Source organism: Mesoplodon densirostris, chromosome 5 (genome assembly GCF_025265405.1).
Source record: "Mesoplodon densirostris isolate mMesDen1 chromosome 5, mMesDen1 primary haplotype, whole genome shotgun sequence".
NCBI lineage: Eukaryota > Metazoa > Chordata > Mammalia > Artiodactyla > Ziphiidae > Mesoplodon > Mesoplodon densirostris.
Window position 1 is genome coordinate 122,661,005 of NC_082665.1, and position 15,768 is coordinate 122,676,772.

Below are 15,768 nucleotides of genomic sequence, written 5' to 3' on the forward strand. Positions count from 1 at the left end.
TAGAGTTCTGCCTGTCATAAGCTGCAATCTGCAGAATGAACAGAAATTGAAGACGAGGTAAAGGGAGGTGGAGACAATGTGGGCACAACTGATATCCTGAGTCGGGAAAGAGCATGAACAACAGGGGAAAAAAGTATATATGACTGGTCTCCCCAATACCCAGCATGGTAAATGGCACATATTCGTCAAGGGAATGAACCAACATACCAAATTAAATCAAATTAGGCTATCAAGTATTTAGTAAGGGCTTATATACTTATGGCTACAAGAGAAAAGCTAAGAACTTTGCTGTAATAGTAACCCACTGGGCAGAAATGAGGGGTGACAAGCCAGGGGAGACAACACGGGCAGAAAACTGAACTGGACTTTAACAAAACCAGGCTCTTAAGCTATTTCTGCTAAATGGAAGTGACCAAATAAACTCCACGGGTCTTATTTTTGCCTCATCTATAACAGATGATGTAACTACTAGATCTCCAAAATCCCTTTCCAGTGCTATCTGTCTTACACAGTGGAAGGCATGATTCTTGCCCTGGGGCAAATTCTATTTAGGAAGTTTTGAATCTAGTATTAATTCATGTTGTAATCTAGATATTGCCCTATCAGTAGTAATATTAAAAAGACAAGTCCACAGAGCATCCTATTCTAAATACTGAATTTATTCTCTTCTACAAATTTAGCAGTAATCAGATACTCCTAGGCTAACTAAGGCTTACTTGCTTTTCATAAAAAAAATAAAATGCCAAAATTACATATCAATACCAGGTCTTACAAGAGTAAGAGGGAGCAGAGGTGATGCCATCTATGATTGGGCAATTTTGTTTTTGGTTGTTTTTTTTGTTTTTTTTTTTTTTTGGCCACACCTTGCAGCATGTTGGATCTTAGTTCCCTGACCAGGGATCGAACCCATGCCCCCTGCAGTGGAAGTGCAGATTCTTAACCACTAGACCGCCAGGGAAGACCCTGATTGGGGAATTTTAATTATCAAATGCAACACCAGTGTTTTGAAAACTAATGTACAGAATTTCTTTTTAAAAAATACTGCTGGACGACAATAAAAAATTGCCCTTTCACAAAATATGTAAGGTGTAAGTGTGAAAACATTCAGTGGAATGTCAGTCAGCTGTTTCAATAAATAAAATGCTTCTCAATGGCTTTTCCAGAGCTATGTATATTTTTAATAGGCATATTTCCCTGAGTTGAAGAGACAGAGTTGACAGTCTGGGGAGAAAACCAGGATTAGAATTCTCAGGACAGAGTAACAGAGAGGAGAGGATGGTACACGAGAGAATCTCTGAGACCTGCAGGATATCCCTTCGTGTACTCCACTGAGTACTGAGCAGCACGTGACGTGTGTAAGAATACCACTGAAGACTCATGAAAAGAAGCATCCAAAATAATTAAAGCAGTGTTTCTCAACCTTTTTTTCCCTTATCACCCTGACCCAAGAGCCTTTTTAGATTTTTTTCTCCCTAACTGCCCCCATGAAATTTTAATACCACTGTATACCTAATTTATACACTTCGGCCCTTTAGAGGGCCACAAATCATTGTACTATGTAAGACTTTTCACACACACATGCATTCCAACAAAAACCACAATTTTTGCCAAGCTGGAGGTGATATCATCAATGAGAATGCACGCATTAGACGGAACAGTGCCTGGTTCGCACACAGGAAACAGTGTCCTGTTCCTACCAGCCAAACCAGAAAAACTCATCACTCCCAGAACCTTGGATAAAGTACTCAGGAAAAATTATCTCAGGAGTGGAGAATAATCAGCCTATTTTGAAATTAAATAACATTTATAGTAGGAACTAAATTTATAAAATATGGATAAATCTGCAAAAGATGTAAATGTAGAATTACAAAATTTGCTGAGGGAAATTAAAAATGACCTAAATAAATGGAGAAATATAACTTCTTCATAGGTAAGGAGAATCAATATTGCTAAAATGTTGATTTTTGCCAATTTCATCTATAGATCAACACAATTCCAATTTCCTTTTTCCCCAAAAGACTGACAAACTGATTCTAAAAAATTCACATCGAAATGCAAAGGACCTAGAATAGTCAAAACAATTTTGAAAAAGAAAAAAGTTGGTTTCAAGACTTATTATAAAACTATAGTATCATAATGGTGTGGTATTGGCGTTGAGCTACACAAATACATCAATGGAACATAACAGAGTCCATAAATAGATATACACATATATCGACAATTGACTTCTGATAAAAATGCAAAGGCAATTCAGTGAAGAAAGTATAATCTTTTCAACAAAAAATTGTTTTTTGACCATGCCTTGCGGCTTGTGGGATTCTCAGTTCCTCGACGAGGGACTGAACCCAGGCCATGGCAGTGAAAGCCCAGAATCCTAACCACTAGGCCACCAAGGAACTCCCCTTTGCAACAAATATTTTAACAACTGGATATATCCATATGTAAAAAAGTGAACTTTGACATACACCTTGTACCACATGCAATTATTAACTTGAAATAGGCTGTAGATCTAAATGTAAAATTTAAAACTACAAACTTCTAGAAGATATGAGAAAATCTATGTGACACCAAGAGAGACTTTTTAAGATATATCACCAAAACAAAAATCCATAAAAGAATAAATTGATAAATTGGACATCATCAAATTTTTAAACTTCTGCTCTCCAAAAACACTCATAAGAGAGTGAAAATAAAGCCACAGATTGAGGACTTGTGTCCAGAACATATAAAACTCAAAAGTAAGAAAACTATTCAATAAGGAAAAAAACAAGCAAAAACATTTGAAAAGACATTTCACCAAGGATACAAAGATTGCCAACAAGCAATGAAAAGATGCTCAACATCATCAGTTATCTCAGAAATGCAAATTAAAGCCACAGTGAGATACTCATCTATTAGAATGTTTAAGATTAGAAAAGACTAATCATACCAAATATTGGCAGGATGTGGAAAAAACTGTAGTTCTCATACCCCGTTGGTGGGAATGTATAATGGTATAACCAGTTCGGAAACAGCTGGCAGTTTCTTAAAAAGTTAAACATACACCTACCATATGGTTTGACCATTCCACCACCATATATTTACCCAAGAGAAAGGAAAGCATATGTTCATACAAAGACTTGTAGACATGCCTTCACAGTAGCTTTATTTGTAATAGATGAAAAAGAAAAACAACTCAAACTCTATCAACAGGTGAGTGGATAAACAAATTGTGTATATTGATACAACTGAATACTATTCAGCAACAGAAAGTAATGAACTGTTAACACATGCCTCAACACGGATGAATCTCAAAATAATTATGCTGAGTGAAAAGAGCTAGATAAAAGGAGGACATATCGTATAAAGCTCTGGAAAATTCAAATTAATCTATAGTGATGCAAAGCAGATCAGAGGTCAGGGGCAAATGGAATCCTTTGGGAGATGGGAATGTTAACTATCTTGATTGTGGTGATGGTTTCACAGGCATATACCCACCCATGTCAAAACTTATGAAATTATAAATATATGCAATTTATTGCATGTCAATTATACCTCAATTAAACTTAAATAAAAATAGGCTGAGGTGCTAGATGAGACTTAGCAGACCAATCAGTAATTTCAGCTCAGGCTGAAATTTAGGACACAATCTATGACATTTTTACTATGCTATATAACTATCATTATTTACTGACCACCAATTTATACAAACATGTCCACTAAAATTGCTTGAAATAAAGAACTTAGAGGACATTTAGTCTATTTGGGAAGTTGATAATATATTTAAATAATTCATAAAAAATCCCAACATTCTAAGTTTTGCTTACATGCTCTCGCCTTCTGAGTCGGCCTACACTCTGTTTATGGAGTGTGTAGCCCTCTAAATAAACCTTTTACTTTAAAAAAAAATAAAGTTTTGCTTGCCCACCAGAAGGTCTGTTTACTTGGTGAATTTATCTCATTTATTACCAATTAGCAATAAAGACTAAAAATAACCCAAATGCCCTCCAAGACGGGGACTGGTTAAATAAATTGTTATAAACACCTAAGTGTAGAGCTATGTGATTATAAAGAATAAGGAAGCTCTCTCTAGACTGGTATGGACTGATTCCCCAAATATACGGGATGAAAAAAAGGAAAATGAAGAAACATATATGCTAAATAAAAAACAATGAATGGAATACAAAGATAACTCACGACCAGTTTCTAGCTGAAAAAACAGCTGGTTTCATTAGACAAAACCGCCTTTGTTTCAGGACCAGTATAACAGCCATTTAGTCACAATGACATGGAACATATACTCGTTTATGGATCTTGGAGGAAACAAGAACATTGGTAAAGAAAATTTTAAAATCTGAGGCTGAAATCTAGAAGCACTGGCAAGAACAGAGGAGAGGTGCAGTTTCTAGGGATGGAGAAACTACAGGGCAACCCTCTCCAGGGTGGAAGCCGAGCTGGTTCTTCTCTCTTCACTACCTCCCCGTTTCACTCCATGCTTCATGGAAGCCAGCTGGGAACTGGGTGGGTACACGTGAGATGGGGCTGGAGGTTTGCAGGCCACAATACTAATTACTATAACTACAGAAGACCATGTACACACATACAGTTTTGGGACAGAGAGTTCATATAACCTCAAGTAACTGAGTGAGAAGGTTTTTAAGAACCTCTCCAGAAACATCAACAGCTTGGTGTACTGACAGCCAGCAGAAGCGACTTATGGTCACAAGAAAGATTTATTAAAGATTAGAGCACTTCTTGCTAATTTCCAGAAAAGACTAGAGAACACTGTGTAGAATGAGGGTGGGTGGAATTCAGGCAACCTGTGTAAACTTATGGTTTACTACTTTGTGTAAACTGCCAACTACCTTATTACAATAATAATGAAAACAAATGATCTGCTTGTGTGATGTACATACACACATAAACATACATGAACAGGTATGTATTTGCCAAACACTTTATCTGACAAAGTAAAAGCAACATCATTTCAATGATCCCAGAAAGTATTTTTGAAAGCTTAGAAGATGTTAATAATTTTGAAGACTACTTTGGCAAAATCAATCCCAAAATATTCTAAATAAAAAAGTACATCTAAATTCAGAAACCAATATGTAAAATACACAAGGTAGCATTTTCAAAATTATCAAGTTTATATGATACAGGCAAGATCTACTGACTAGCTCTTAAATCAATTCTTTTGAGTTTAAAAAGGGTCACAGTCACAGAAGTCATAATCTAAGACTTCCTGTTTTAAACACTAAAAATGGTGTTGGCTAGATTATAATTACCCCCAGTCTGACACTACTTCGAATGACATTTTTAACCAGCCAAAAAACATGGCACTAAGGGAGGCTTTATTCACTCATTTGCAATGCTAAAATTTAATAGCACTTGACTATGAAAATCAGGATCACATTTGTATTACAGTTTAAAAGGTAGGAGTCCACACAGAATGTGGACATAACTTATAGGGGGAAAAATCCATTTTTTAACAATTATTGCTTTATGGCACTATTTGGCAAAAGAAAAAATATTTCTCTCCAATTTACTTTTTTATTTCCGGGCTTCTGTCAAATCTACATAGGTTCAAATGTCTGTTCTGCTATATATACTTTCTAAGTTTTAGTTCTGTCACCTATTGGTGGGATGGAAATGTTAACCTACCAACTTTACAAGATTGCTGTGTGAGTTAAAGCAGGTACCAGAAAAATGTTTAGGCACATCACTGTCTCTGAAATAAAGTCTATAATTAACACCAATTTCTATCACTGTGGATTAAGAAACACAATTTCTGCTTGTAGAAAATTTTCTTATAAAGTCATACCTTTCTTCTGAAATGTGTTATTAATATTTCAAATTAAATTATTTGGGCTCCACAACATGGCATGGCATTAAGTTCTGGTAAATCCTAGGGAAAGGCATTTATTATTATTATTATTATTATTTTGGCCACATAAACCTGAAAATACAAATGAAACCTTCTGGGCAAAAGCAGGAGGTCATTCAAGGTCGCTTGGAATTTTTAGAGCATTCCAAATTTGGGGTGTGAAAAAAACATGAAGCCCATTAATGTAATCCCACACATTTTACAAAAGAAAAGTGAGTCCTAATAAGTGAAATGGATTTGTTCATGTAGCATAAGGGTAAGAAGACAGAAGCACTTAGGTCTTACAACTTATGTTCCAACTGTTCTTTACATTATGTATACCAATCTGTCTTTAAATTTTTTTGACCGTTTCACCTGTTTGTTTTACAGTGCTTCTTCCATATCCAAGTGACTTATTCTTCTAAAAGTTTGCTATTTCAACTATTTTTATGCAATAAAAAATCTTCTTCTACTAGGTTACCTATCCAAACAACTATTTCCCTTTTATTCCTTCATGAAAATGCTGATTTTTTCCAGATACGGAGTGCAATATAATCACTGATGATAAGCCTCTCACCCTAGGGGATGAACCAGGTGATGAACAATGACTGATCTAAGCAAAAAGTTAATCCCCTTCTACCTCTGCTGGTGGACTGGTTTACAGTGGGCTTGTAACCGAGGAAACTCAGTGGGAGTTTTGTGGGGATTCTGGAAAAGATCTTTTTGCTTTTGATTAAAAAAGAAAAAAAGGAAATGTACAGGGAGAATTTCCTTTCCACCTTCTCTGGCTGTTTGTCTTGAGTGCAGGATACAGCAATCATTTCTCTACCAGGAGGAGAAAGCCAAGAGTCTCACAGAGAAGCTCACTCAGAGATATGACATTACTGTCTTAATCAACCCCCCACCAATCACCTTGCTCTGGATTAAATTACTATATAAGCAATAAACCTATATTTACTCAGTCAACTACTTGTGGCCCAAAGCCTCCAAATATAAAACTCCAGTATTTTCTAGTGAAATCATCTCAGCTAGCTTCTACAATAAAAGACTTCCTTCTCAGACCAAATAATATGAATGTGTAAAATTTTATATTAGTTTTTAAAAAATCAATTAGGTGTGTTAATAAGAAAGATGCTATTTAGTGGTCTACAGTATTCAGAACTTCAGGATATGACTCAAGAAGCTAACCTAAAATAATTAACAATGCTTACTTAACAGTATAGGACCAAATTTGAGCTCTTTTACCCACTCTAAAATTTTATAAAAATAACTGCAAAAAATGTAAATTTCAAAAAGTCAGCTGTTATTCTCAAATACTCATTTAAATAAATCTATTTTAGAAAACCACCACTGTCGCACTGACATAAAACTTAAAATATTTTATTACCTGTCAAGAGTGAGTGGGTTTTATATTACAAAACAGTGTAAGTTTTATTACACACACCAGCACATACACAAACATACATACCTGCCTCTTAAAACCCTATGCGATTCCTTATCATAGAGGACAAAAATAGAATAAAAAAACAAAAACAAACTACCATCCTAAATCAGAACAATTGCCAAAGACTTAACACATCTGATAATTATGACTATACTCTCAACTGTGAAGAGTCACACGAGAAAAGCAACTGTAAAAAAATTTGTCAAAAACCCATGAATCACTGAAGACACAGTCACTCTCAAGAAGGGTCTACTGATTTGAAGCACTAACCAGACTTTTAGTTCTAAGCTTGGTCCCCAAGTTTCAGAGCAAGAGAACAAGCTAGGAGATGTTAAGAAACGATGTTTTAAAAGTAAGCAAGGAAAGGAATCTATAAGGAGAAAAGCAGAAGCTGAAAGTCATAAAAGTTAGGGGGTCACCCACTAGTTATGGATAACACAATACCTCCCAAGGACATCACAGCAGAATAAACTGATGCTCAAAAATGATTTTTTGAGCATAAAATTTTAAAAACTTAAGATAATTTGATTATTATGGCAGAAAAGCAGTTGGCTATAATGAGACTTTGTAATGATAGAGAAATTAACCATGGTAAGTAGGATTATAGTCCAAACTTTCTCACCAAGATGAGATTTGTTAGTTCTATTTAAAACAAACAAACAAAAAATACTAGAGTTAAACAGAACAGAAAGCCTTTTTCTTCTTTTCCTTAGTCTATACCCCTATAGTTATTTTGTCTTAGGGAAAGTAGACTCTCTAGAACACCCCAATTACGTAAAGTGACCAGCGCTCCGTTTAAAATAAATCCTGAACTAGGTGCATGTTTCCAATAAATGTAAACTTAAATGCAACGCACTTAGGAATGTTTAAGGAAAAAAATGTAATGATGAACCATTTTAGTTAAAGATTCAAATCTATTCAGTTAATTCAACCTTTAAAAATAAGATAAATACCTTTTATATCTACTTAACATCAAGTGGTCACAATAGTACTGTCCAAAAGAACAAGGGAAAAAATGAGAGTTGGAGCTGAGCTGGCAGAGCACAGCTTTCTTAGAACCGGCCACTCAATTCCAGGTCATCTGTTTTGCTGTTGCTATAGGGACCTTAGGAATCATGACCTCTCCCCACTCTCCATCATTCAGAGAACTGAATTATGTATGAAAAAGATACTGAAAACGTTCACTTCCAGTAAAAATATATACATTAATAAATTTGATCTTATTATAGTTAATTATATATTTTCAGCCTCAATTTAGTAAATTAAAAAACGTTTGGCCACTGGAGAAACATATATGGAAGGAAATTATCCATATGCCCACTCTTTCTAAAACTGTCCGTCATGTCACTCCTGAATGTTAAATCCACTGTATCTTTAAAAGTCTGAGGAATTTTCAAACAATATGTCTTTATTTACTGCGAGACCCCAAACAGATGAGTCTTTGTGTATAATGTTATTCACAGAAAGCAAATTTGATCTCACAATCAAGTTAGATATATTATAAATTTTATAGACATGTCTCTTCTTTCAAGTTCACAAAAAAAGAACCCTCATCTGAAATGCACACAAGTATTTAACAGTGAAGTGTCATAATGTCTATAACTTACTTTCAAATAGGATTCAGCAAAAGAAAAAAATATATGTGTACTATAAATATAATCTGTGTAAATATGGGAGAGAAAGCAAATGTGGTAAATGTTATCAATGCTAGATATAAGTGGAGGTTATATGGGTATTCAAAGTCTTTTTTCAACTATTCTGTGAAAATTTTCAAAGTACGAAGTTGGGGGAACAAAAAACCCTCATTGGCTCCTAGTTCTCCTGTGTTTTAGTCATTACCCTGAATATATGTCCAGTCCCTTCCTGTTTGCTTCAAGACCCTTCTACCCTCGTTTAAAACAGCTGTTACAGAATTGTGTTATGCCTTTTAACAAAAATCATAACTCTAGGAAAGTAGGTTTCAAGGCTGGTATCAGTGAAACTGTTTTACCTGAAAGTTAACATCTTCTTTCTTAAATATTAGTGCTCGAACTTCATCAGGATCTCCATTAAATATAGCTTGCACCAGTGATGGCTAAAATACAAGAGAGTAATAAAAACATTAATCACACCACATGGATGATTCTAAAGCTATTTCCACATAACTTTTAAATCTAAAAACTTTCTTCCCTATCGTAATAATCACTTGGCTTTTGACATGAACCAAGTTTCATGAAGTCAAATCATATGAAAGTACAGGATTCCTCCTTGGGAAAAAAAAAGGCCTAATTAAAAAAAAAATCAATACCGTATGACCAAAATTAGGTAGCATAATAAGCATAATCAGATTTTATTTTATATGAGTGGAGGCCTTTTGAATATACATACGGTAAAAAGAAAGTCTCTTCCAAATACAAGTGTGACATCTCAAAATCTACTTGTGGGATATAACTTGTCAAACAAGTAGTTCCTAGCCCATGTGGAGGCCCACGAAGGCCTCCTTGAAAAGTTCTGTTTGGGGCACCAAAACAACTTGCATGGGTTAGTATTACATGTATAAAGATAAAAACCTAAAGAAAGAAAATCTGGCAGTTGATGAAAATCACTACTATTTAAAGACCAAAAATTACTGTAAACCTGAATAACATGAAGAGGCAGACACACGAACATCTAAATATATAACAAGTTCTTAATCAACGACACAGCCTCCCTGATAAGGTATCATATACTAGTCAAACAAGAAGTCAATTAATTGACAACAGCATTAAAAATAAGATTAAAGATGAAGTCTGACTCTTTTTCATATAACAGCCTTGCATGTAAATACATACAATTCATTACAGAAAAGGCTGTGCCTCGGTGTTGCTGGCAGTAGTCAACCTTTCCCTAAAACATAGAGTTCCTCATTCTTGTTACATCGGTTTTTAAAACCACTAAGTGAAAACAGAAATGTGGTTGCTATAACTACTATCCTCAAATTATTTTTAAAAGTCTTTTTAGGAGATTAAGAGATAAAGTCTGAACTGTTATCTAAACATCTGAAAAAGTGAAAATCAGAAATGTGTGCATTCATATACAAGTAATATTGCATCATATTCACACACCTATACTGCTTTAATTTGGGTTTTTAATGAAACTAGTACAAATTACATTTATTCTTAAAAAATAAAATTTACCCTACTAGTTCAGTAGAATACAGTAAACATAAACTCTCATATCTTACCAATACACTTCCCGAAGGTGGAGAATGTAGGGACTTATATTCCTGTGGCAATTTAGAAATGAATGCTGGAGACTCATCTTCTACCTCCTCCAAAACAACAATACACACTCGACTCATTCGCTCTTTTAAAAAACTGAATTCTAAGCTATGTGATAAAAGTCACAGTTGGAAGAGCACAAGTAGTTTTTCCTCCTCTTCTGTACAACACTTAGAATCATTCTCTGAACAGCGCAGCTGGTTTTTTAAAGTTAATAAATACTATCGGAAAAAGTGAAGTTTAAAATTATAACTACATACTTGTAACTTACTAAGAAAACAATTCTGTTATTTTCTGTTGGGTTACTGTAAAACTCAAAAGAAATTTGACATCAACGTGTCAATAACTAAAACTGAGTCCAGGACAAGCTCATTTAAAAATATTTTTCCCCTACCAAAACAGTCATATCCCTCTGTTTCACAGAAATTTACTTGCATAAAAAGATCACTGTCTGGGTGACATCAACACACGCTGCAGAATAAGATGAGAAACAACTGCTGTGACAGAGAAGATCGCAGCTGTACCCACTCTTGCCTGCAAGGTCATATAGTTACCAGTAGCTGGCTTGCTTATAATTGAAAATAAAAAATAAAATCTCATTGTTCTGTTTCCACTTCTAATTTGTCTTCATTTCTTCAGCTTCACTGGTTTAATGCTGATACTATCCAGAAAAAAAATACATCTAGAGCTCAATACAAATTCTCAAAATGTTGCTCAGAGGTTGACAATTCTTTCTGTGTTTGAGAAAGAAAAAAAAAACAAACAACACTGCATTAATAGCAAAGCTGCAGTACATTTACATGCGATGAGTCAGACCACAAGAGACAATAGGACTCTTGGTACTAGAATATGGCTTGATTAATCCAGATTTTCCATATAAGAAACACAGTTAGCTTTATTCCCATCGACAGCATAGGCAAGGCAGAGCGTTCATTCTTCCTCCATCAGGCAGTGGTCTGTAGCTGCTCCAGCAAAAGGACACAGGCACCAGGCAGAAATGGTGTTAGCGGAGAATCCGAATGGAACAGGCAGGCTGCGAAGGAATTCGAAGGCATCTGAGCTCAAATTACTGCTTCAGGCTTTTTCATTTTTAAAAAAGAGAAGGGGAAAAAAACCCAGTAGTTTATCATTCCAGTGTTTTCTTTGATCTCCACATGAATACAGCTTCCATTAAAGAGTCTTCATTCAGAGGAAGAAACAGCAGACTGTGCATCTTCTTTGAGCCAACTACTTTATTCAATCATCTGCCTCTGTGCCAGTATAGTTTCCTTCCACTGTGAAAACCGCTACAGTTACCCTTTTCAGTCGATTTCAGATGCTTTCCTTTTCCTCAGATGATCTTGCAAAATGTCACTGACACCTCCAAATGAGTAGGTCCTTAAAAAATAGAGAACCTCAGGATCCGCGCCACAGTAGCATTTCAACTGAGCAACAGTCTGAAGAGCAAAGACTGCAGAACCGCAGAATGAAATGCCTAGTAATGCTCACATGTTACACTTACCAAAGAGCTGAGCTACTGCTCAGGATGCAACTTCCTCTAGCAGGAGAAAAAAAATAGCGCGTTTGGACAGCCTTCACAATGAGAAGGTTCATGCCAGTTCTGTGACTAATCCAGATCAAACTAAAAAACTCTGTAACTGAAAAATGAGTGCGCTTTTAACATTTTCCACGAAAAGCCACAAGGAAATCTGGTGTACTGCCTCTGCTGACTAACACTGGTTTCAGCAAGTAAACAATTCCAAACAGCTTAACTGCTTTCATATGTTACAAAATAGCAAATGTTTAACCCTATAGAGTCAGCTGCAGTGATAATGTCTGCAGTGAATCCATAAAAGAGAACTAGAGATAAAGAAGCATTTTATGAGAATATAAATACCATGAACCTAACGTTTTCTTTTTCTTATTTTACCAAGACCATTTTTAATCTACTAGATGTTATTTTCAAGAATGCACAAAGTTTAAACAAAATAAATTTAAGATTTACTAACAATTTCTAAGTTGTTGAATTTAATCAACCAAGTCATATTTTGAAAGGGAAAAAATAAAATTTTCATATTTTAGAAATTATAATTGTAAAATTCTATAGATCACTTGAATTTCACAAAAGAAATAATTCTATCTTCCCATCTGGATGTGGAATAAAGCCTTAAATCTGTTAAATAGCTATGTGAAACTACTGTTTCAGGTCCTTGGTAGTGAAAAGGCACAGGGTAACCAAAGCAAAGAATCTTCTCCCTTCCTATAAAATTAATTATCCCAAGCTACAAATAACTGTCAAAACAACCAATTTGGGCTTCCCTGGTGGCGAAGTGGTTGAGAGTCCACCTGCCAATGCAGGGGACATGGGTTCGTGCCCCGGTCCAGGAGGGCCCGTGCCGCGGAGCGGCTGGGCCCGTGAGCCATGGCCGCTGAGCCTGCGCGTCCGGAGCCTGCGCTCCGCAGCAGGAGAGGCCACAACAGTGAGAGGCCCACATACCGCAAAACAAACAAACAAAAAAACAAACAAACAAAAAAACAATTTATTGTTGGCTTTCTCTGTTTCCTCCCTGCTTCTCTGCTTACTCAAGGATGGGGATATTTCCCCACAGGAAAACTACAAAGAAAATACCATGACCTCCTCAACCTTTGTTCCTTCTTCTATCAACCAGCATTCTTATTAATAAACATAATATTCTTGAACATTTGTGATGTGCTAGGTGCTATACATTCTCATTTAATAGTCACAGTGACCTTGCTACACTGCCATAGTATAGAAGAAAAAAACAGACTTAGAAATTAAATATTATATCCAAAGTTAGGCAAATTAATAAAGTTGTACCTAATTACAAACACATGCTCTTTCTAATCTACTCTGCTTCCACTGATTGTACGCACACACTCTCCTGAGAGCTTTGCAACCTATAATTGCAAAATAGACTATAAAAGTGATTTTAAAAGACAAACAATGGGGGGCTTCCCTGGTGGCGCAGTGGTTGAGAGTCTGCCTGCCGATGCAGGGGACACGGGTTTGTGCCCCGGTCCGGGAGGATCCCACATGCCGCGGAGTGGCTGGGTCTGTGAGCCATGGCCGCTGGGCCTGCGCGTCCGGAGCCTGTGCTCCGCAACGGGAGAGGCCACAACAGTGAGAGGCCCGCGTACAGCAAAAAACAAAAAACAAAAAACAAACAAACAAAAAAGACAAACAATGTATAATGATTGCAAAAAGCTTAGGTAACAAAGGAACATACTATTTACTGCGATAATATTCCCAAACAAGTTATTTTTAAATAGGTACTTCAGGGCTAGTGTTACCTCACACGTTTAAGCCAGTTGACTTAACAAAAAAAAAAAAAGACCAGCATGATATAGATAAATAAGAGTGCCAGAATTTAACAACAAAAGCCATTAAGTATCAGTTTATGAAAAAACCTGTAAGCCTAACATAACTGTACCAAGATACTATGCTAAAAATTCGGTTATTTTAAAATATATAAATGGTTTTAAGCCAAGTTAAGGACATGCAAATATTTTGACATACAAAAATGACGTTAACTGTCACCACAGGGCTAAATAAAAACTATCACCTTGATGTCCGAAGTATCTGAAAACAAAACCACTATAGTAACAATATCCTATATTCTACTGTCTCTGTCAGGGTTCTGCCCCGCCCTCCCCCCAAACAAAATCTCTTTTTATATGGACAATTTTAACTTGTTCTAAAGTATCCAGATAAGTTCACCTACTTAGACTTAGGCAGGTACATCCTGTTTTCCTGTTCTAGGTCAACTTCCATACTTAGGTTTTTCCCAACCAGAAAGCAAGCTCTTTGAAGGCAGGGGCTGTGTTATACACATATTTTTTCCTTCCAATTTTTTCCATCTGTAAATAATTTCATTGAAATAAATTATATTATGTCACAAGAACTCTGGAATAGAGTAGCAAAATTACAAAAGACAATGCGGGGAGGATTCATATGCTTTAACCTGTAAACATGGGAGGCTTTAAAGTGCAACAGAATGAGTTTCGTGCCTCTAGTGGGAGAGCAACTTAAATGTATCCAACATAAGTTGACAGCATATAAAACAATGATGCTGAATGACAGCTAACACTACGGGCTCAGGAGTCAGCCTACCTGGAGTTCAAATTCTGATTCCATTATTTATTAGCTGTGTCCTTGGGCAAACTACTTAAATTCCCTGAGTCTAAATTTCTTAGACTTCCAAGAATAATAATCTCCAGAGATTTTTACCTAGGAGACATACTGTAACAGCACAGTGTTGGAGAAGATAGACTTTGTGGCCAAACTAATCTAATCGGGCTTCCCTAACAAATCTAACTGTGTGACCCTGAGCAAGTTATTTAACCTTCCCGTGAATCATTTCAACATCTATTAAAGAACTGAACAGAATCAACTTTATAGTGTTATTAATAGTGAAGTTTAATAATATTATTACAAATTATTATTATTACAAATATTTAGGAGAGTTGAAAGATATCCTCTGTGAAATCACAGAGTATAAAAAAGGGCTACTGACAACCTCCCCCTACTGGTGAGGTGATTCAGACTGGTGTCTGGAGATCCCATTCAGTTACTAAGTCCCCCCACCCTTTTCAGGCCTCTAGAGAGACTTTAGAGGCTTGTCTTTACACTCCAGTGTTTATGAAGTGTTACTGGGGGAGGGTGCAGTAAACTTAGGCAAGAAGTAAGACTATAGAGTTTTGCATTCCTCCACATTCATTGTATTTTACAGTCTAGGGAAAGAGAAGGGTAAAAAGGACTGGCCCATAATATATTAAATTATTAAAAATACTGAAATATTATATATAAGTTAACAGCACCATATAACACTGTTTTATATCTCCTCCTGAATAAGACAGGCCCCCTAGTTTCAAGGAACTCACATCTTAAAGGAAAAGGACACAGGTAAATAAGTATTTAAGAGGCTTCCCTGGTGCGCAGTGGTTGAGAGTCCGCCTGCCGATGCAGGGGACGCGGGTTCGTGCCCCGGTCCGGGAAGATCCCACACGCCGCGGAGCGGCTGGGCCCGTGAGCCATGGCCGCTGAACCTGCGCGTCCGGAGCCTGTGCTCCGCAACGGGAGAGGCCACCACAGTGAGAGGCCCGCGTACCGCAAAAAAAAAAAAAAAAAAAAAGTATTTTAAGAAATTAGTAATGGAGAAAGTGGAGAAAGTACTCGTGATGAAAAATTATTGACAATAATTTTGCAAATTTAAATTCACACAACTTTTTTGTTGTTGTTA

General features: G+C 36.1%; 1 protein-coding gene across 4 annotated transcripts in view; it reads right to left on the bottom strand.

Annotated features, from left to right (window-relative positions):
- The window catches only part of ANKRD28 (ankyrin repeat domain 28), a 165,036-nt gene that overhangs the window by 94,901 nt on the left and 54,367 nt on the right, over window positions 1-15,768 (bottom strand). The window contains exons 1-2 of one of the 4 annotated variants that reach the window (XM_060099451.1): window positions 10,492-12,016; window positions 9,280-9,363 (exon numbers count right to left, since the gene is read on the bottom strand). The exons of 1 other annotated variant lie outside the window; for it this stretch is intronic. In XM_060099451.1, the coding sequence (XP_059955434.1) occupies window positions 9,280-9,363; window positions 10,492-10,608 (201 nt within the window). In that variant the 5' untranslated portion in view covers window positions 10,609-12,016. Of the gene's footprint in view, window positions 1-9,279; window positions 9,364-10,491; window positions 12,018-15,768 lie in introns of those variants that run through there. 2 more of the 4 variants (XM_060099454.1, XM_060099452.1) reach the window with 2 other exon arrangements.